The sequence below is a fragment of the Colobus angolensis genome, unplaced genomic scaffold, assembly GCF_000951035.1.
Source record: "Colobus angolensis palliatus isolate OR3802 unplaced genomic scaffold, Cang.pa_1.0 Scaffold175, whole genome shotgun sequence".
NCBI classification, from domain to species: Eukaryota; Metazoa; Chordata; class Mammalia; order Primates; family Cercopithecidae; genus Colobus; species Colobus angolensis.
Genome location: NW_012114877.1, coordinates 3,222,113 through 3,245,413, shown reverse-complemented (window position 1 = coordinate 3,245,413; position 23,301 = coordinate 3,222,113). Strand labels below are relative to the sequence as shown.

Below are 23,301 nucleotides of genomic sequence, written 5' to 3'. Positions count from 1 at the left end.
ATGGCTTCTTTCCTTAAACATCATGAACCAACCTCTGCTAACTTCCAACTTTTCTTCTGCAGCTTCCTTACCTCTCAGCGTTTGTAGACTTGAAGAGAGTTAGGGCCTTGCACTTGATTAGGCTTTGGCTTAAGGGAATGTTATGTTTGGTTTGATCTTCCATCCAGAACATGAAAACGTTCTTTACCAGCAATAAGTCTCCTTCGCTTTCTTATCATTCGCATGTTCACTGGAGTAGCATTTTTAGTTTCCTTCGAGGACTTTTCCTTTGCATTCACTACCTGGCTGTTTGGTGCAAGAGCCCTAGCTTTTGGTCTGTCTCGGCTTTCAATATGCCTTCCTCACTAAGCTTAAACATTTCTTGCTTTTTGATTTAAAGTGAGAGACATGTGATCCGTTTACTGGAACACTCAGAGGCCATTGTAGGGTTATTCATTGGCTTAATGTCAATATTGTTGTGTCTCAAGTAATGGGGAGGCCCAAGAGAGGGAGAGATATGGGGGAAGGTATGGTTGGTAGAGCAGTCAGAATGCACACATTTATGGATTACAGTCGCTGTCTTATATGGGTGCTGTTTGTGCTGCCCCAAAGTAATTATAATAGTAACTTCAAAGATCACTATAACATACATAATAATAATAATGAAAAAGTTTGAAATATTGTGAGAATCACCAAAATGTGACATAGACATGAAGTGAGCACATGCTTTTGGAAAAATTGCGCCCATAGATTTGGTTGATGCAGGGTTGCCACAAACCTTCAATTTGTTAAAAAATGTAATATCTGGGAAGCACAAAGATGTATGCCTGTTAAAGGTTTTAAAGAAGCCATTTTTTTTTTTTAGAGAAAACTTTTAAGAAGCTTTACAGATAACAGACAATAAGTATTTGTTGACTAAATGGTCAAGTTGGAGTGAGCAGATTTTATAATTTTATTCTACTAATCACCACCAGCAATTTTATTTTTGATGCTTGTAGATGGACAGTGGTGCCTATGTCTATTAGGCCTTCTGATTTTTTGTTTTGTTTTGTTTTTTCCTGCCAAAGGACAGTGCTTAGAACTTTCCATTCTTCCTTATAGTGGGGAAAATCTGTCACCCCAAGGATATGAATTAGGTAGAGAAGTAATGTAAGAGTCAATCACAACGCGCGCTGCGGGGCGGCTCCAGACTGGCTTCTCCGAGACGACTGGCGGAAGATGAGACTTCCTTACCTCCGTTCAATCGGACAAAGAAGGCCATAATAGTTTTGGACAATAGAAAATTCCTTGTGGGTTAAACTGCGGTGGGACTGACTGTTACGCAGAAGACGTAATCGGAAAACTTCCATACACTGTGTGTCACGGATACATTATTTTCTGGAATCCTGGAGAAACGATCAGCAGTTGTGGTGGCACCAGTACCAAAAATGGCTGTAAGGCGCTTCGGCCGCTGGATCAGGTGACGCAGCCTCAGTCCGCCCACTTCCCACCAGTGGCTCCTCCTCCTGCTTCCCGGCGTAGCGGTGGGCGTGGCTTGCCCAGAGGCTCTTTCTTCTGGGGCCGGGAAAACCGAGGAATACACATGCGCAGTTGGACCCCTCAGGCCCTTAGTGTCCCTTCCTACCCATCTCCCCGCCCCGACCCTCTGGGCGGGGCTGGGCCGATAGTCCAGCTGCTGCTTGCTGGAGATTCAGTGACTTCCTTATTGTGAGTGCTGGCCCGCCAGTGTCCCGACTCGTAACCCCGCTGTTTTTATCCGGGCCGCTAGCCTGAGTCTAGGTCGCAGCCGCAGCCCCAACCCGTCGGTCACCTTTTCAGCGCAGGTTCTGTCCCCGCACGCCCTGCGCTCCCTAACATGCCCAACCCCAGCAGCACCTCCTCTCCATACCCCCTCCCTGAGGAAATTAGGAACCTGTTGGCAGGTAAAGAGCGGGAAGGCGGCGGTAATGCTGTTGGGGCGGGGGCGAGGGAACGGTAAGCTGGTGGGGACAGAAGCACTCAGAGCCCTTATCCTCCATCCCCACGCTCCCTACGTCTTCTAGCCAGTGGGGTCGGCACAGGGAGGAGAGAAGAAGGGTTGTTTCGTCTCAGAAAGGGAGTGGGCGTGTGTGTTGAAATTTGGTGCGGGGATGGTGGCGAAGCCCTTTTTGGTGGTCTACACAAATGGGATCAGGACGTTTCTATATGCATTGTGAAGACTGTGTGTGTGTGTGTGTGTGTGTGAGTGACAGAGGAGGGCGGGGGAGGAAGAGTGGTAGAGGGAGAGAATGATAATGAATGCTGCGTGAGCGGGCAGAAGGGAGCAGAAGTCAAAGAAGTAGTTCTTGGGTGGTCTGGCCAATGGAGGTAGAGGATGTAGAGATGCAAAGAGATTCAAAGAGATGTCAGAGCCACAGGTGTTAGGGGTTATGGGGTGAAAGAGTTTATCATTTCTAAAACTCCTATTTTTCTTAAACATTCAGCTCGCTCACGTTTACAACTTTTGAAGAAGGTCTGGTTCTCAAATGGCCACTTGTCCCCAGCCTCAGTAATATATTAAAGCAAAAAAGGAAGGATATGTTAAAGTTCTACTTCCTGTGTGACACGATGAAAGTACTTCATGTTTGCACCCTTCTCTTCCCTTTTTCAGTTTTACATTACCATTTATAGGAACTTGTTTTAGGAGCTAAAAACGTGATTCTTCAGTAGCATTATGAATCCACTACTAGTTCATTAATTTTCTGGATATGGAGGTGTGTATGTTCACTAAGAACCAATAAAAATGTATATTTCTGTACAAGTTAGAAAATATATCTTTTCAAGGTAGCACAAATCTTGCCTATCTTAATGTTCTGGAATTTCAGCCATCATTTATTTTGTCTTGTGTACGTCAGAATTCTGGAAACTGAATTTCGATTTTTAGTTTTAGATTCTATAAAATATTTATCTTTCAGTATTGTTCATGAATAACTAGATTACAGATTGCTTATTATAACTCTTAAAAAGCAACATCATCTAAAATGTGACATTTGAAATAGTAAGTTACTCCTATAGCAATGTGAGTCCAAATCTCCTAATATGCTGTTATTCAATTTTGGTGCTTGGCATTATCAATATGGTAGGGAAATGAAAACTAAGTGTATGAATGTAGACTTATGTTTGTATGATTATGGTACAGTATGTTGAATGCATTTGTGGTGGGATAGCCTTTCACTCTAAGAAATGCTTGTTGTCATTAAAGGGTACCACTAAGGGAAATAGTTAAAGAAGTCTAAAGACTGACTTCAGGCAGCTTTATTACATCTACATGACTACTGATTTTGTTTTACTACACTTAACATTTTTTGTTGTTGCAATGCTGGAATTACTTATTTAGAATATTATTGTAATAACCAGTGCAGAAAACCGTTTATCATTATTCCAAAAATAGATAAAACCATTTTCAGGATATTCTATGTCTGTATTTTTGAATTTAAGAACTAACATATAGACCTCTAGGTGCATGTTTTAAAGCTTGGCAACTCCCATAGTACAGTTTGTTATTTGGATCCATAATCATACATCACAGATAATATGATATGTAGGTCATGAGAACCTTTATTCTCTTATCCCCATAGATCACAAGTATTTCATGTGGCCCTTATTTGTGTAATTTAACTAAAAACTCAAAATTACATATTTAAATTATCTGCCAATGCTAATTTCCGATATATTTCTGCCTTCTCTCTTTAGTCAGGTAATACACTAGCATAACGTCCGAAATTATTTTAAGGTCATTTTATTGACATTTTCACTATTTTATATTATTAAAGCAAATCATATATTAAAACACATGAAGTATTAAAAACAAATATTACAATTAAAACTTTTGGAATTAGAAACTTGAATTACACTTTATTTTCAGAGGATATTTTCAAGAAGTATGGAAGTGAGTTGGGGCGTATTTATATTTAAAGAAATTTAACAAATCAGTGTTTTTTGGGTTTTTAAAAAACTTATTTGGAAAATTGTTAACATTTTATGTTTGACTGTAATTAAAATCTTTTTTGAGGTAGAGAAGGCTTCAAGAATAGATGCTGTCAGCAGTTATTTCACGTATTTCATCTAAAAATATTGTTGGCCTTGTACATGATTCTTTTCATAATTCAAGTTTATTGGGTAAGAGTATATGACTAGATTTAGAGTAACTAACATTATAGAAGTATTTATATTGGTTTGAATATTAGAGATATTGCTGGCTTATTTGGCATATTTCTTTGAAACTAAGGAGATATTGGTAATGGTGTTGTAGTTAACAGTTGAGTGCTCTTAGAATGCATGGTACTATGCTAGAATTCCAAGGTAGAGAAGATAAGGAACTAAACTTTTCAGGGGTTTAAAGTCCTTTGTTTTCAGAAAGAAGAATATAAAATCAAAAGATAATGACTGTTAAAATAATGTTGTTTAGATGTATCTGTTTGTGTTCCATATGCCTATTATCTAAATCATTATATGTCATATGTATTGTTTGAAATTTCACCTGCTTAAAAGGGAAGGTACTCAAGTGTATTCTTATTTATTATTTTTCTTTCTTTTTATTTTTCTGTCTGATTATGGCAGTTCTATGCTATACTTTCAACATTTGTTCCCTCTCCCTTCCTTCCCCTATAAAAAACATTCCATAGAAATGTAAAAAAAAAAAAAAAAAGGTTGTTATTGTTAACTCACATGTGTTGTGTAAAGATACCATTGAAAAAGTGGCTAGTTTGATTTTTAGTTATATTTTCTGTGGAGTCAGTCTTGAAGACCTATGCTTTTTATAAAATGTTGATTATTCTTCTAGTTATATGAACAGAACAGGACTTACAGAATTTCGTTGTTGAAAGCAAATTTTGAGCTACCATATGCATTACAGGCAACCTTTGATTTTTTTCTTTTCTACAACAATGGAAGAACAGGTTTAGCCTGGATAATTGAAATCAAAGGACAATCCCAAATCTTGTCCATTTAATCTTCTCTCACATCCAAATATTTTGACTAGGACTAGCAGCAAGAATAATCTTGATTTATGTGATTTTTTTTTTTCTCTAGGCAGGCAAGAAAGTAAGAGGAACTAGAACCACTTCCCTCCAGCCTCCTTTATTTGTTTAATCACCCTTTAAATAATGGTTTTTTAGTGGCTTGCAATCAGATATTCTCATTCATCCTCATTCATTTGTTTTAGGACAACAAATTTTAAAAGGAAAGCTCTAAGAAGATGTTATTTTCTGTTTACTAAATTAGCAAATGAAACCATTGTTAAAAGAAGAAAATAGTGATTGTTAGTGCTCTGAAAAATGAAACCAAACCAAACAAACAATAAATAAAGTGGTTATATAGTTTCTGAAAAGTGATCTTGAGGTTTTGTTCACATGGCAGTCTTGATTAGAAATACCACATTTTCCCTACTGGGAATTTTTAGAACATGAAAAATGTTTTTCCCACACACTATGTGTGAAGATAATCAGTATGTTTAGGGGACATTGATTATCTTCACACATTGATTATAATGTATGAATTTTTTTCACACAATATTATTTAGGGTATATAATCAGTCCCCTAAAGGGATTCCTGTAGGGGCACTAGGTGAAGATTGCAATTTATTTGAAATAGAGGCAGAATTTTTTCAATGCTGAGTATATTACGGTTTGATTTCCACCTTTCCAAAGTTCCATTTATAATTTGGTCAACATTTTGGTTTTATTTTTCCTATGAGAATTATTTATGGTGTATCTAGTGTCTCATAACTTCCTTCTGGGACATTGGCTGAGTATGTAAAGGGAAGAGTGCCACCTACTGAGTCACCAGTAGTCACCTACCTCCTTAGCACCTGGATTTTCCTGTGGAGCAAGAACAAGCCTGCCCCATCTGGGCAGCAATCACTAAAGAGCATAGAGTTGATACGAGAACATTTAATCTCAAGATGAAATCTATTGTACCTCCAAAATACTCTTTTCTGGAAATAGGAATATATGTAAATTAAGGGACTAGAGGTTTATAGAGATTTTTTGTATGGGTTAAATAATATAGATGAATTAAGATGTGGTGTTAGGAAAGTTATTTGCCTATTTTAAGTATATAATGTCCTACTTTGTCTTGGGAGGAGATCTTTTGGCATGGCTGTCCATTGAAAGTGTTTTCATCTCATTGCTATATAAGGCTCTTGATATTATGTACAGTTTTTATAGCTACCCAATCCAAATTATCATTGGTTTTCTTAAAAAATAAGAATCTAAACATATTAAAAAGTTAGCATTATATGAAAAATTTGCAAATGGGCTTATTGCTCCTGTTACCAGCGTTTAAAGTATTACTAGAAAGAAGGTAGACACAGCAGTGTAGGAAAAGCTGCTGGTGATTTGAAATACAGTTTAGTTGTCTCTCATAAATTTCAGATTAAGTGTCATATATGGGTGATAAAAGTGGCATAGGCTAGATTTTATATACTCATTATTCACTTAGTTTGTCTTTTTCAATTAAAGCTAAGTCTATCTTTTTCATTCCACTGAGTATACATTTCTTTTTCAATCACATTCTGAACACATTACAATAGATGCTGCCTAAAAGTGAATATGGTGTAAATCTCAGACTAATGTGTTATTCACTGTGGCTTCTTTGAAAATGTGTGGTAAAAAGATTTTGATTATTGTAAGGTGCTATTTATCGAGTCATCTTTTAGCGGTTGAAAGATGTTCAACCCTACGTTTAAACAGCCCAGCTTTCTATCAAAATATATCATTTAGCTTCCCAAAGTCAATTTTGGAAATTTTGTCCAATGATTGGATTGTAAGACTCTGGTATGTTTTACCCACTGTACCATGAGAGCTCTTGTGCCAGTTCATGTCACCTTTTCCATGTTTGAAAAGTCCACAGTTCATCTGCAACCTGTAAAAGCACGTGCTGAGTAATCAGGGAAGGACATCAGTTAGAACAATCAATAACTTTTCAATTAGCCATATTCCAACTTTGGGCATTTGGCTCCATTGATTTGCATGTGCCCAGTTTAATTGATTTTTATGTTTTCATCATTAGTCGTTTGGTCAGAGCCATAACCTGGTTTAACAGAGAAGAGCTTGTCTTTTTTTTTTTTTTCCTAACGGCAGCTTAGATTCTAGGCTAGGATCCCTATCATATTAAGTTTGGTGACAGCACATCTCAGTGAAAGCAGAGAGAAATCTGGCCCAATTCACAATGTAGAGAGAGATGTGGAATTAAGTTAGTAAGGCCATTGGGGGTGCTGTGTGATTGGTTTTACCTTTATTTTATTGATCTGCGGCTGAGCATATGGTGGTAGATTCAGCTCAATTCTTGCTCCCTCCCCCATACAATTCAGGCCATCATGGAGGCTGAGTGTGTTTATATGCATGTGCCAGGAGGTATTGGGTGATTGGAGGATTAGGCAGGAAGAAGAGGTGTTACCTTTGTGACTTGTTTTTAACCTCCAGTCTGCAAGCCATATTCTAGGCTGTTTGATAGCCAGGGGTGGTGAGGACAAGTGGCCAAACTGCTTTTCAAGAGTGGGAACCTGTGCTAGATACTATATCCAGAAGCTGAGAGTTATTTTATCATTTGCAAAAAAACGTAAACTGTTCTGACCTAGTGTAGTTCCACCTTTTCGTTATGTGATCTGTGTAGAAGTTGGTAGAAAGCAGTTAGTGTGTATGTTAGATACTTGTCCCAACCACTGGCGACTCTAGGGAAAGGTGGGGTGACTGTTTTTTAGGAGGTCTATATGTTAAAAGGGGGAAAAAGGAAAATTGGAGTACTATTTAGTGATTTGGTGTGTTTGCCTCTTAGGGGTCTCCATGGCAATTGAGAGATTTCTAACTTAAACTGCTTAAGATTGCTGAGCCAGTATACGTCATCTTTTAATTTTGTTTTCAGACCTTGACATTTATCGACAGAGCAGTTGTAAATCTGATATTTTCAGAGGCCTTCTCCCCCAGATCCTTACAGCTGTACCATGAGATAAGGTTTACTCTTGACAATGTTAAGGTGTAATAGTAACTAAAATCCCATCACATTTACTTTCACCGTAACTTTTTCCTGCTGATGACTTGGGCTGGGGTGGAGGCTGATGGAGATAGGGGTAATTCTGGGGTTAAATGCAAGCAGTGCAGACCCTGCAATCTATTTGGCTGCTGGCCCGGAGGCAGGAGGTGGGGGTTGGTGGGGGTAGTTAGACCTGGTAGTTAAACCCTTTCCCGTGGGCGCAGAGTGGGCCTCCCACGCTTCTCTCCTGTGGCCAGTATGCGTGAGAGTGTGAGTTGAGCCCCTCCCTCTGAGGAAGAATTCTAAAAACCGGGCTAAGAGTCGAGCGAGGGAGGCTGACCTTTTCTTGTAATTAAATTACTTCATTTCCCTGAATTACGGGCAGTCAGGAATGGTGAAATCTACATATTAACCGAGGAACACGACCCTCAAAGGAAGGTAGAAGAGGGCTAACGCTCTTGTTAGTTTACTGTGCTTGCTAGTTTACCGTTTGCAGGGCTATTTAGAGCACAATAAAAAGCTTCAAATCTCTTCTCCAACCAGCCAGAGGAGCACTTGATTCGCCCAAGACTTTTATTGCTCGCTTTTGAAATATTACCCTGGCTCTGAGCTGCAAAGCCACAGATCCAGCCCCATTTGTCTGGCGAGGGCGCTGCCCCAGACCTGGCTCTCCATGCTCACAGCTCTGCCTGAGAGAAACCCTGGGGTTTAGATGTGCGTGTCACCGACAGCAGAGCTGGAGCATCTCGCAGCCCTGCAACTTCTTTGCGGCGCTTGGTCTGTCTTTGCGTTGCGACATCAGGATCGGTGTGTTGTTCAGACACCAGCCGAAGGCCACCGGCATGTCCAGGAGTCTCCTGTGCCTGGAAGAGGCTGGTTTCATTCGATTCTAAAAGAAACGGGTAAAGTGTAGATTTTAAGAAATAACCTAGGTTTCAAAAGCTTAAAAACCAACCAAGTCTGTGGGCAGTCAACAAACTAAAATTATTTCAGGAACTGCTTCCAGTTTAAAGTTTTTTTTTTTTTTTTTTTTTCTTTTTAGCAGAGCAGTTTCTACCCTCTCCACATCACCTTTGAGAAATAATCACGAAAAAGTCACTGTTTATTAAATAATTTTAGTTGCTTTAAACCTTTTCTGGGAAAAGCTTAGGAATAAGTATGTTAAAAAAGGCTACTCTTTAAAAAAAAAAAAAAAAAAAGCCCATACCCAATCTCTGAATTTCTGCCATCCTTGAAAATTACTGATTCTTCCTGCAGTTGCACACCCTTTCAAAAAAAATACTTTGTCATGAAATAGTAACATAGATCAGTATTTTAAAACATGTTTGGGGGCGTTAGAAAGCACTATGTAGAGTATTTATTGCATCCTTTTTTTCTGAGTTTTTATAAAACTGAAATGACCTTTTAAAGAAAAAACTCTTGGGGGCAATTTATTGTTATTACTTCCAGAGATAGAAAATAGATTGTTTGTTTAAACTTGGATTGTATAATGAAAATGTAAAATAGGCAATTAAATACTCATTGAAGAAGGAATCAAAGGCAAACATTGAGTGAAAATAACACTAAGCAGACTATTCCCCAGTCATTGGGCCAGTGATTCTTCCTATTGAGTCTGGTTGGAAGAAGAATCAGCAATAGGGATGTTGCTTTTTCCCTTATTCCACTTTCTTGCAAAAGTTACTGTAATGATCTCAGGGGAGCCAGTGATCTTTCCATTTCAGCTAATGTCTAAATGTCCAAAGGTTGCTTGCTCTTCTGGGTACAAAATTTAAAGCGTTTAGAGCAGCATGCTTCTTTGTAAGTTTTGTTATTTTGAATTCACTTTAGAAGTCTGTGTCTAATTTGCACTGGTACTAGATTATGTCTCTATGTCCCCCTCATCAAAATATAACTCAAAGAGAAGCTGTAACATTTGCTTTCATTTCATTTTGATACTTATTTTTTTTAACACATTAGTTGTTAATATAACTCAAGGAAAGGGAAGCTGTGACATTTGCTTTCATTTCATTTTGATACTTATTTTTAACACATTAGTTGTTAATAGACTTCAAACCATAAGCTATTTTTTAAAATTATTACAGTATTCTTAATTCTTTTACTTGTCGTATTGACTTAGTGAAAAATTACCTTTACACATTTGTTATGAATATAGAAGTTTAATCAGCTTTCCTCATTGGATCAAGATACTTTTGTAATCAAGAATTACAAACATTCTATCCCATATACTAGGTTTTAAATGGTTAATTGTAAGTACAGTTGAGAGATTGTTTACTATACTACTTTGAATTATTTATATGTAATATTGTTATGTTTTGATGCCATACAAAGTAGTTAAGGAAAAAGAAAGTAAAACATATATCCGTTCCATATGAAATAATCAATGATTTATAGCCATGCCTACTTAAACACCTTTTAATGATATCCTCCATATTAGATATTTCAAAATGAGCTATGAAATTCTGAAAATAAAATTAAAATTGCACAGTATTTCATGAATAAGAAGAATGGAACTAGTATAAAAATTAAACCTGTAGTATAAAAAAAAAATTTTACACTAGAGAGAACCAGACAACACCATAATTTAGAAGTTTACTAAAATTAAAAAAACAGAGGCTATGAGGGAATGTTATATGAAGCCATAGAAATCTTATTTCTTGGTAACTATATTTTTATATAGTGCAATAATTTATGTTTGTACTTCTTCCTTAAGAAATATTTCAGGTGGTAAACCACGGCAAGAAGCAAGAGCTCACAAAACTACTCAGCTGGTTATCTTTTTTATTTGAGGGTAGTCAGAATGAGTGGGTAGGTAGGAAGGAGGAGGGCTTGATTTGGGAATCTTGGCTAGAAAATTGGATTTTCTTTTTCCTTTAAAGCATTACATGTTGGATATACCTGAAAATTGATTATTCTAGGGAAAACAGACCCTTGCCAGAGATATTAGCTTATATTGACATAATATATGAATGACGTTTTCACACAGGAACTTACAAAATACTAGAAAATGATATTAACACATGCGTAAAAACTTGGTGCTTGCTTCCATATAAAAGAATTGGCACCATAGTTTATTAAAACTTGTGTGCTTCTTTCTTGTTTAATGATGCCAAACATCCAAATAGTATTTGCTGTGGTAAGCATAAATACAACATACAAATTTTATTAGCTAAGTGGTGATCAGATTTGTTCAACTTAGTATTTGAAACATACTTAAACTGTTACGCTTTGGAATGATAAATATAACAAATTGTACAGGTATTAACACTTATGTGTAGAAACAATCATTGTCCTGTTTATCTTCACAAAACCTTTATTTCTTATAATTTGTATCCTGTTTCTTATATTGCGTGGTTTAGATGTTGAAACATTTGTAGCAGACATACTGAAAGGAGAAAATTTATCCAAGAAAGCAAAGGAAAAGAGAGAATCCCTTATTAAGAAGATAAAAGATGTAAAGTCTATGTAAGTCACTTACCTTTTCTTTACTGATTTCTTACATAGAAGCAGTTTTGTAACTAACATTTAATAAGAAATCGATTATTATGGAGTTAAATTTTTAATGTTCTAATTTAATTGGTGTTACGTATTTTTAAAGGGCAAAAAGTAGATTTCCACTATATAGTTTTTAAACGCAGATATGCTTATAATACCCTTCTTGATTATGTATTTTTCTGAGCATTCTAGCAGAATTCCACTGTTTATTTTGATTATCTGAGGGTATATTTGGTTTAAATGATAAGACAAAGGTAAATTGAGGATTTTAATATACAGAAAATACCTCAGACACTGAAGAAAGAGAATCCTTTTAATTGTTACTACTTTAAATGAATAAATGTAATATATTTACATGTCATAGATATTAAGATATGTCCTCATTTTACTACTGTACTTAGATCTTTAAAAATTATTTAAAATTTTTAAGCATTTTGGAATTGTCATTTCAGGACAGGAATTAGTTTTTTCTAATGTATATCTAGGTGTGTATTTTTAATATAGATTTTGGATTTTAATTATTGTTACTAATTAGACCTTGTTTTGATTTTTCAACCTCATTTAAAAATATAATGTTCTTTATTTTGTAGCTATCTTCAGGAATTTCAAGACAAAGGTAAGTTTTTATGTTTGGCAAACTTGAAAGTTTTTTTTCCTCTGTGGAGAGGAAATAGGATAATCTAACATGTACTGAAATTTGATAGCTGGAATCAAAATTTAGATTTCTATAATGTGTACTTAGACCTTCAAGATGAGAGTGCTAGCTCCCCCTGCTGAGAAGAAAATTAAACAGTATATCCAGAATTTACTCTGCAGTCTTCCGATGCAGAAATCTTATGCACTTAACATTCTTAGGTTTTGTGTTTCTTAGAATACATTGTGGCAGAAATTTGTCAGGAAAGGTGAAAACCTGCAATTACATGTGGAATAACTTGGTGAAGCAGAGGTGAGATATTAACCCACTGCCATTTAACACTGCAGAGATTATTTTATAGTGGTAGGAGAAGGGCCTGTGGCTGAGTGCTCACAGGTAATGTTTTTGAAGGATGTTTTGAAAACAGTATAAATTTTTGTTTGAGAACAAACAATAAAATCTTTTTGAGGTGAAAGTTTTTATTTTCCTTGTGGTTATTTGGATATGAATACATAGGGGCCATAGACATTTTTTAAAGAAGGGAATTCAGTTTCATTTTTTTTGAAATATATGAGAATGCTGATAACCTGATTGTCTCCTTCTAGATTTGAGAGACAGCTGCTTAGCAGACTGAAAACCAGATCAGGAAAGGTATAGGAACTTCCTACTACTTTATATATTCACTTCTTTAAGGGAAACTGGGTGTGGCCCTTACTTCCATGATACTTATTCATAGGTTATGATGTATAGCTTGTGGATACTGGTGTGAGGGTCACAATATAAAGTTAGTTAACCTCCATGGAGCTAGGTTCCGGATTTGAGGAAGACACACAGTGTGGCATCTTCTAACTGAAGCTAAGAGATCCCAGAGTAAGTCATATTTGTGCCAACTGATAAGTGGGAAGGTGGTAACAGTTTCAAATACAAAAGAGTTAACCAGACAAACCTAAAATCAATGAAAATCAAGTCACAGTTTATTTTCACATTAGATCATCAAGATTGGTATGATTGAAGGGAATGAGAAGAGATTTTTTTTTCATATTAAGATTTTTAACACTTAAATAAAGAAATGAGCAGGAAACTATTACCTGCAAGTACCCACTTTTTTTGTGCTCTACAAGAAATCCTAACCTATGGGTTTAATTCTGCTGCATTTTGTTTAGATGAATGTAGAAATGAATTTATGCATTTTAATTATGATAACATATAGTATACTTTATGGAAGAATATTAGATAGCAGATTCTGCCTCTCTTAAAAGGCATATTATTTCCAGTGATTATTGAACTTCCATTGTGCTTTGCGGTTTAATTATTTGTACATTTAAAATTTTTAAGCTAAAAAGACATGATATGAAGCAATTGTGTAATTGCATATGGATCAGTAATAGTGTAGAAACTTTCCCTTTGGTATTTTGTTTTAGAATTCTTCAGGTGTGTGGATATTAAAATTACATTACTGAGATACATTCTTTGTCTCTAAAGAGAATGGAAATTTATATAGTATTTGATAGAAATTGAAAAATGAACATAAAATAAGAGTTCAAAAAGCATAGAATTGAGGGATTGCTCATAATCATTTTCCTCTCAATAAGTCATTTGTAGTTCAATACTGCTGTATTGAGTTAACTAATTACGAAGAATGCCTGTTCAAAAGTAAGCCTGTAGATGAATTAGGTGTATACCTTGGAGAAATATGAGCTGAGTACTTTTATGCCATTGTATACTCAAAGTATATTCAGCTTTGTTCTAAAAAGACTATTCCTGTACTTTGTTAGGTGTAGTAAAGGGTACAGACCTAATAGTTGCAAAGTAATTATTAAAGATATAGTACATCTCTTTTTAAAAATAGGAATTTATTTTCAGGTCTTTACATTGAGTAAATTCAATTCTAAGTATGTTTTGAGAGTGTTGCCTTTTCTCCACCTTGCATTTTCCCCTTGAGGTTTTGGATTATCTTTATACAAGGAGGTCTGGGCAGAATTCCTTTTGGCTGTTTTCAGTCCTTTCTCTTCCCTCTTGTCTCTCTCTCTCTCTAGTCAATGTAGGGTCACATTGTGAACATAACCTTTTTCCTCCTTTCTACCTTTACACCCTTATTTTATTTACGTATATGTATATATATATTTTAAATGACAGTTAAGTACCATTTTGATGTCACTATTGGTGGGAAAAAAAGGACCAGGTAGAGAGTTCTTAAATAAAAAGTTAATGCAGATTTATTCATATTTAATAAGTTATTAATTTCTCTAATGCACACAGATGTGTATCATCCTTCTTTACTCACAAATCCTTCCCTTCTACTCTATATAATCTCCCATCCTGAGATTTAACAATACAGATTTTATAGTTTGAGGTATTTCTTTTAAGACAGGGTCTCACTCTGCCTCCCAGGCTGGAGTGCAGTGGCACCATCTTGGCTCAGTGCAACCTCCGCCTTCCAGGCTCAAGTGATCCTTCCACCTCAGCCTCTGGAGTAGATGGAGCTATAGGCACTTGCCTACATGCCCAGCTAATTTTTTTTTTTTTCTGTGAAAACGGGGTTTTGCCATGTGTCACAGGCTCTTCTCTAGTTCCTTGGCTCTAGAGGTCAGCTACCTCGGCCTCCCAAAGTGCTGTATTACAGGCGTGAGCCACCATGCCTGGCTGTCGAGTCTTAAAATTTAAAATTAATTGAGTTGATATGGTAGTTGAAACACTAGTCTGCATAGATCTTAGGATTTTTTTTTGATATTTCCATTTTTTTGGGTGAGAATAGTTTACACTGGTAGAAATTCATTTTATTACAGTGGTTTCTAGTTATTGAAGCTTGTGTATTAAGCTAATTTTTCAATTGTTTATATTCATTTCCATAGAAAGCTATTGTTTTACAACCTTCTTTTTCATTTAATTTATTAAAATTCTTCTTTTATTCTTATATGTGCAAGTCTTGATTCCTCTATTGAAGAGATCTGATAGATTGCATCTTTAGAATAATTGTCAGCTGATTTTCTAAATTCCTTTATTTTACTTGTACTTAGGAAAGATTTGAATCTAATCAGCTAGAACACTTCTTGCTTAGTCTAGTCCTTGTTATTCATTTGAAATATTGCTGGTTTTATCTAGAACAGATACTTCCTTTTTATATCCTTCAAAGTATTCTATGTAACAGAATAACCTAGTTTCTTTTTCTTTTCTTTTTCCTTTTTTTTTTTCTTTTTTTTGAGATAGGATCTCACTCTGTCATCCAGGCTGGAGTGGAGTGTTGTGATCATGACTCACTGCAGCCTCAGCCTCCCTCAGCTCCTTTGGGAAGCTAAGGTGATCCTTTTTCCATCTTAGCCTCCTGAGTAGCTGGGACTATAGGTACGCTGCCTGTGTATTGTATTTTTTTGTAGAGATGAGTTTTCGCCACATTGCCCAGGCTGGTCTTGAACTTCTGGGCTCAAGAGATCCACCCGCCTTGGCCTCCCAAAGTGCTGGAACTTACAGGCATGAGTCACCGTGCTCGGCCAACAGAATAACCTAGTTTCTAACCTTAGTGTTTTACTTGCAATATTGCCTCGTACTATAAAGTATCCTCTGGAATTTAGGCTTCATGCACTGGAATTATGCTATGTGATTATTTCAGCATTGTTCTCTATCACATAACAAGGTCATAGTTCTCTTAATGTGACTTGAAATAATTATTTTTGCAATGCGAATATATTACTATTTAGTAAATACTGTTATGGACTATTAACTAGAATTTTCTAATACTGTATATATTAAGTACATGATAAAAAAATTTTGCCTATAGTTGTGTCTTGATCATGTGTTAGTCTCAGTTTTCTCCAAAGATGATTTAGGTGTGATTACTTTCTTTATAGACTGATTTACTGAAATAAGATAATGTGAAAGTAGATAGTAGGTGTTTAATAAATATTATTGCGTATTTTCAGATTCAACTTTATTTGTCAAGAAGATTTAAGTTAATCTTGATTCATAAATTCAGTTTTCAAACAAATTTGGGGGAAAATTATCAATTATTAAAAGAAGGGCATATTTATTAGCATTAGTCAAATATTTTTTTTTCAAATTTGTAAAATATTAATGTCTACAGTTTTGTTTTGTTTGTAATTTTTTTTTGAGATGGAGTCTCACTCTGTCGCACCCAGGCTGGAGTGCAGTGGCACGATCTCTGCTCACTGCAACCTCTACCTCCTGGGTTCAAGCAATTCTCCTGCCTCAACCTCCCGAGTAGCTGGGATTATAGGCATCCACCACCATGCCCGGCTAATTTTTTGTATTTTTAGGAGAGACAGGGTTTCGCCATGTTGGTCAGGCTGGTCTCGAACTCCTGACCTCAGGTAATCTTCCCACCTTGGCCTCCCAAACGCTGGGGTTACAGGCGTGGGCCACTGTGCCCGGCCTGGTGTCTGTAGTTTTGAAAAAGTGGAATATATTGCTTCAGGTGCTACAGCTAAAAAGTCTCATTTTCTCCTTTAAAATCTTTTTGCTCTAATTGTCAAAAAAAAAAAATAGATTTTGCCTTAATATTTTATTGATATTGTAAAATATGCATAGATTTACTTAGAAAGCAGTTTCCTTTTACCTTCTCACTCATACTATTTCTTAAGTTTATTAATGGACTAAGAATAGCAGAATAAGAATAGCAGAAAAGTCTGAAGTTTGGATGATGTTTAATTTCCTTTTTTTACCGTTCCTAACATAGTGTGTTTTCTGTTGAATGATAACTCCACAATGAAATCTAAGGAAATAATTCACAGCTTTTTCCTTCTACCACCTACCCCCACCATTGGCCTTGTACAAATGTCTTAAGCATGTTTGAAATGACGGGACCTATAGTAGTAGAAGTATATTTCACAAGCAGTGCTTGAAAAATGGTATTCTTATTTTAAAGCTCTGCACCAGTTTCGTGCCAGAAGTTGTCTTCAGTATTTTCATGCTGTAAATTAGCCCTCCTACTGTAGAAGAATTATGAGGAGAATCTTCTTTTCAGTGACCTATATCCTTCAAAGCCTTAAGAATGAAACTTCCCTGAAGAAATGACAAGTTAAATGCTTAATTATATAAATTTAGTTATATATTATTACTTGAAATATTAGTTTAGACAAGTGAACTAAGTAGAGAATTAGAAATTAATTTATTTTCACTAGAGTAATTTTTCCCCCTGTTTGTCTTTCAGTAAGAAAGAATGGTTATCACTCAGATTTTAGGTACAGGTTTAATAGTATCCCTTATGCAAAGTTCTTGGGACCAGAAGTGTTTCAGATTTTGGATATTGGGACATTTGCATATATATAATGAGATATCTTGAGAATGGAACCTAAGCGTAGACACTAAATTCATTTATGTTTCATATACACCTTGTAATTTTGTGCATGAACTAAAGTTTGTGTATATTGAACCATCAGAAAGCAAAGATGTTAGGCATGGAATTTTCCACTTGTGTTGTCATGTTGACACTCAAAAAGTTTTGGATTTTGGAACATTTTGGAGTTCTGTTGATTTAGGGATGTTCAACCTGTATATTACTTCATTTCCTGTTTACCTGATTGTGTTGAAAATAGGACTGTTTTGAAAAAACAAGCAACAAATTGGGTAAATCAGCTTCAATGGTTGTAGAGAGATTATGACTGTTCAGTTGTTGTTGGGCTACATCTCTAGGCATTTGGGAAAATGTTATTGATAATGAACCATATTAAAAAGAATGGCTAATAGTAATTTGATCCCAGCTAGTATAAATTTAAAAATGTTTTTCAGAAAAATATGCTGCTGTAGTATGATTAAACCTTGAGTTTGTTGCAATGTTTGTTACTACTGAAATTGTAGGAAGCTAAGTCTTGGATCATTGTCTTTTATTCTGTTAACTTTGTATCGTTAATTAAACTATTGAAAGTTGTGCGATAAATCAAATGCTTTTCTAGGGAAACAAGAAACAGTATTAATGAGCAACAACCCCATAATTATCCTTATGAGTACATAACAGGGACACATTCATGTCTTTTCTTTGCGCAATAACTTTTACAAAGAAGTATTTTTAAACTGATCATTAATTTTATGACCACAGAAATGAGATGCAAAATTTATGCTATTGTCAGTGGCACAGGCTCGCGGCACCACTGACCTTATGTGTGATTGTAATAGAATGGCTGCCAACTAATGATTCTGTAGACATTTCATTTGAGTGTGCTTTTCTTTTAGATATGTGATTAGGCTGTAATGCTTTCACTTATGTCTGTAAATTGTATTGGATATGTTTACCTGATGCCTGTTGTTGATTTGGAGTTTAGTTTTGTATTACATAAATGCAAGTTTTTTTTTTTTAATTTGTAGAAGTCTTTGCAGGTTTAACTACAAATACTCAGCCCTGGGGAGGAAAAATGCTTTGTACTACTCAACAGCGACCCCTGTGTTCAGTTAAAACTCCTTATAAGACAGCAGCTTTTACTCTTTATTGGGTTGAAAAAAAATTAGAGGGGAGGAAAAGGGATAGACCATCACTGGAACAATAGTAAGATGAAGAAGACCATCTTGAAAAATGATGTGTCCTTTCAACTATATGCAGGTTAAAAAGGGGCTATCCCTGTATATATAACATGTAGATTCTTTGCTTTCTGAGTTAATTCAAAGGATTATGGGGAGAAAAAAATAAGGAAGAAATGAAACCAGTAGCAGTACTTAGTTCATTTTGTCTTAGGTAAATATAAACATCACACTGATTTTTTTTTAAAAAAATACTTAAAGTAAGCTGCAATTCTTAGAATGGGTAAGTTGAAGACAATTTCATTTTAATATATAACCCCAAAGCATTTTATTTTTATTTTGATTTTTTGAGATGGGAGTCTCACTCTGTTGCCCAGGCTGGAGTGCAGTGGCATAATCTTGGCCCACTACAGTGGCACCATCTTGGCTCACCGCCTCCTGAGTTCAAGCAGTTCTCCCTGCCTCAGCCTCCTGAGTAGCTGGGATTACGGGTGTCTGCCATCATGCCCAGCTAATTTTTGTATATTCAGTGGAGGCAAGTTTTGCCACGTTGGCCAGGCTGGTCTCGAACTCCTGAGCTCAAGTGACCCACCTGCCTTGGCCTCACACAGTGTTGGGATTACAGACGTGAGCCACCACACCCGGCCTATTTTTTTAATAAAAACAAAACCATAACTTTCTATAAAAGTCAAAACCAGGCCGGGCGTGGTGGCTCACGCCTATAATCCCAGCACTTTGGGTGGCCGAGACGGGCGGATCACAAGGTCAGGAGATCGAGACCATGCTGGCTAACATGGTGAAACCCCGTCTCTACTAAAAAAAAATACAAAAAACTAGCTGGGCGTGGTGGCGGGCGCCTGTAGTCCCAGCTACTTGGGAGGCTGAGGCAGGAGAATGGCGTAAACCTGGGAGGTGGAGTTTGCAGTGAGCTGAGATCCGGCCACTGCACTCCGGCCTGGGCGACAGAGTGAGACTCTGCCTCAAAAAAAAAAAAAAAAAAAGTCAAAACCATGACTTTAATAAAAACCAATCCATGAAAGGCTAACAGGTCTTTCACCTGTTAGTGATCAATTTGTGTAGAATAAATACTCTGAACTCATATTAGATATTGTTGAGTTTATAGCTTTAGTAATGAACTTTTGATATGTATGTATATATTTATACATATTGAATAAAGAATGGCGTTTGCATTTGTGTGTATGTATGTGTATATAAATGCATATATACACATGTATACATATGCATATTAATGGATATTCTTAAAGGATAATAAACTACTTCTAATTTTAAAAACTAAGTTTTAATTTTTTCTGTTTACTTCCACACAAAATTTAATATAATTTAAGCCTGGACATCTGAATTTTTTTCAAAATTTTTGCTATTATTATTTGGTTTTACTGTTCTTTTTGAATAGTCGTAATAGCAAAATATGCCACATGCTAAGTTCTAGTGATGTTTTTGAAGTATCCTAATACATTTTTTTGCAGCACGATTTTTTGTCTGAGATATGAAATATTCTTAGAAAATTTATACCACAAAAATTCTTAACTTCATGAAGAATGTACAGATACCCTAACAACTAAGAGTAACTGAGAATTTCTTGATCCCTACTGGAACGTATTCTATGAACTGTCGTAACATGATCAAAACATTTTTACTAGCACTTTATGAAGTTCCTTCCTACCTTATATTTGAATTCAGAGCACTCTTCTTTTGTTAAAAAAATGTTTTTTTAGAGATGGGGTCTTGGTCTGTTGCCCAGGTTGGAATGCAGTGGTGCAGTTATAGCTCACTGCAGCCTCAAACTCCTGGGCTCAAGCGGTCCTCTTACCTCAATCTCTCACAGATGTGACTACAGGTACAGGCCACCACACCTGGCTAATTGTTTTTATTTTTATTTTTATTTGTTTTTGAGATGGAGTCTTGCTCTGTCACCCAGGCTGGAGTGCAGTGGCGCAATCTGGGCTCACTGCAAGCTCCACCTCCCGGGTTCACGCCTTTCTCCTGCCTCAGCCTCCTGAGTAACTGGGACTACAGGCGCCCGCCACCATGCCTGGCTAATTTTTTGGCATTTTTAGTAGAGACTGGGTTTCACCGTGTTAGCCGGGATGTTTTTGGTCTCCTGACCTCGTGATCTGCCCGCCTCGGCCTCCCACAGTGCTGGGTTTACAAGTGTGAGCCACCAGGCCCGGCCCGTTTTTATTTTTATTTAGAGGTGTGGTCTTGCTATGTTGCCCAGCCTGGTGTCTAATTCCTAGCCACAAGTGACCCGCCGGCCTCAAGCATGCTGAGTAGCTGAGATTACAGGAGTGAGCACTGCCACCAGCCTAGCACTCTTCTTTTCATAAGAGAAATATTGTAAGGGATCATTGAGTGTTCTGAAAAGGACTTTGAACATCTCGAAAGAAAAAGAAATTAAGTTCCAAAGAATGGGTAGTATTTATATGTTCCTTATAATTTTAACTGTGGGAGTAACATCACCACATTTACTGTACCTAGTAGTGGAATCCCTAAGAATGACAATATAGCCATCTCTATGTTCTGCCCTTGTCGTCTTAATGAGAGATGTCTCTGTGATGACAATTGCTCATGAAGTGGCAAAACTATAAGAAAATAGAGAGGAATATGTATTTAAAAAAAATTATTTGGACAGTGTTGTCTTGAAAGAGGCTATTTTCTCTACCAAAAATGTGGTAACAGATAGGGTGACACCCCTCAAATGGGTGTCAGAGGACACAGATACCCTTTTGGAGACACAAATAGCTTTAATCTGGATCTGCCAGGAACTGCGGTTCAAAAGTAATACCGTAGCTACTCTGCAGTTCCAATGGGGATTTTCCTTGTGCTTTTTGGGTAATCCCTGAGGTGGCTGTTTTTCTGTCATGTAACTTGAATTCAACAGTCAAATAATATGGAATTAAGCATACATTTTTCTTTGTTGTGAAATCTGGATGAGAAATGAATGCTTATGTGTAACTGGGCTAGCAAATATTTGTGTTTTTTAAAAAAATTATTTTAAATGATTACATGGAAAAGATTGAAACCACAAGATCTTGTGGAGATTAATTAACCTAAAATAGAAAAATCAATCAAAAAATCGACCAACCAACCTAGAATTTGAAAATCAAGTAGGAAACTGGCCAGAACATTAAAAAATAATAACATACCATTGAATGAAACTGAAAGTATATAGTTTGTAAATTACCCTTACTTGAATTTAAAAAGATTGTGAAAATTTTAAAGCAGTTTTTTCTATAAAAGATTTGTGCTCTGGAAAATGCAACAGATTATTTTTAATCCTCTCTAATCCTGTTATTTTAATGAAAATACAAAATATTCATATAGCTTCAAATTATTAGTTTCTCATCATAATTTTTCAAATTATTGAGTAAGTAAATGGAATTACTTGTATTGTGTTTTCTGTTGTGCTTCCTGGGTTTTGTTGTTGTTGTTATTGTTATTTTGGTTTTGTTTGTTTGTTTGGATATACACTACACTCTGTTTTACCCTGTTTCTACTTTTTGGATTTTTCTTTGTAGAGATCATCATAAGTTTGGACTGTATTCTTTTGTGTCAATAATAAGCAATTGTATAATGACCTTCAAAAACTCTTACTATATCTAGGTTACAATGGCTATGAACTAAAATAAGACCTGTTTTTACCTAGTTTAAAAAGTTTTCTTTGTTTTTCTATGACAATGACTCAATTTAGTAGTAAGTAAAATTTACCTCTTCTAACAAAGTAACATTAGCATTAAGTAACATTGCTTTAAATGGCTAAAGTATAAAAGGCATTTCTCTGATTTTTTTTTTTAACAGGTGATGCAGAAGATGGGGAAGAATATGATGACCCTTTTGCTGGGCCTCCAGACACTATTTCATTAGCCTCAGAACGATACGATAAAGACGATGAAGCCCCCTCTGATGGTATGTGACATTTTCCCACATAACTCTGACACTCACACAAAACAATGCTATGTATATAGGTGGTAGTTTTATGAGAAAGCAGATGAATATAAAGGCTTCGGTTAACTTACCTTTACCAAAACCTTTTAAGGAACAGAAGAGCTCTCTCTAGTGGTTCTAGTGAGGTTTTCCTAAGTATGTAATGGCTTCTTTTTCTTGGAAATTTTCTTTACTAAAATTTTTGAGAGAGTGCCTGTATCATCATATGAATATTATTAGTAACAGTTTGTTAGTTAATTTAATATTATTAGATTCTTGCTTAATTTTATTGTGCTACTTAAAGGCTTATTGTATTATTTATTTTATAAATAATAAAAAAGATTTTTGATCTATTTTTTTCTGAAAACTTTATACAAAATGAGTTAATAAAATATTAAGTTAATTTTCCGACATTGCCTCTTCACATTGAGACAGGTTTTTATAAAATGCTTCTTTCAATACACATTTTCATTTTTATGATTGTCACTTAAAAGTGCCCCATATTATGTAGTAATGTTGTAGTGTTTGTTGACTGAATTAGTAATAAATTTATCTCTTAGTATTTCTAAAAGCTATTGAATGTTGCCAAAGTTATGAAACTTGTTTTTAGTGTAGTATGTACTTTCTCTGTTATAGCCATTGAGTATATCTCCATTATAGAAACCTTATAAGGGTAATATATAGTTATAAATTAAGACTGTGTATCAATAAATTAGTCATGCATGTTAATTTGTAGCACTCAAAGTTTCACATAGACATAGAAATGAATAATACCTTCTGCCACTATGTGACGATCA

At 35.7% G+C, this 23,301-nt stretch overlaps 1 protein-coding gene across 3 annotated transcripts in view; it reads left to right on the top strand.

The window, feature by feature from the left end:
* The window catches only part of SKAP2 (src kinase associated phosphoprotein 2), a 336,690-nt gene that overhangs the window by 133,976 nt on the left and 179,413 nt on the right, over positions 1-23,301 (top strand). The window contains exons 1-4 of one of the 3 annotated variants that reach the window (XM_011938573.1): positions 1,439-1,901; positions 11,325-11,430; positions 12,051-12,076; positions 22,379-22,486. In XM_011938573.1, the coding sequence (XP_011793963.1) occupies positions 1,835-1,901; positions 11,325-11,430; positions 12,051-12,076; positions 22,379-22,486 (307 nt within the window). In that variant the 5' untranslated portion in view covers positions 1,439-1,834. Of the gene's footprint in view, positions 1-1,438; positions 1,902-8,602; positions 8,871-11,324; positions 11,431-12,050; positions 12,077-22,378; positions 22,487-23,301 lie in introns of those variants that run through there. The other 2 variants (XM_011938572.1, XM_011938574.1) reach the window with 2 other exon arrangements.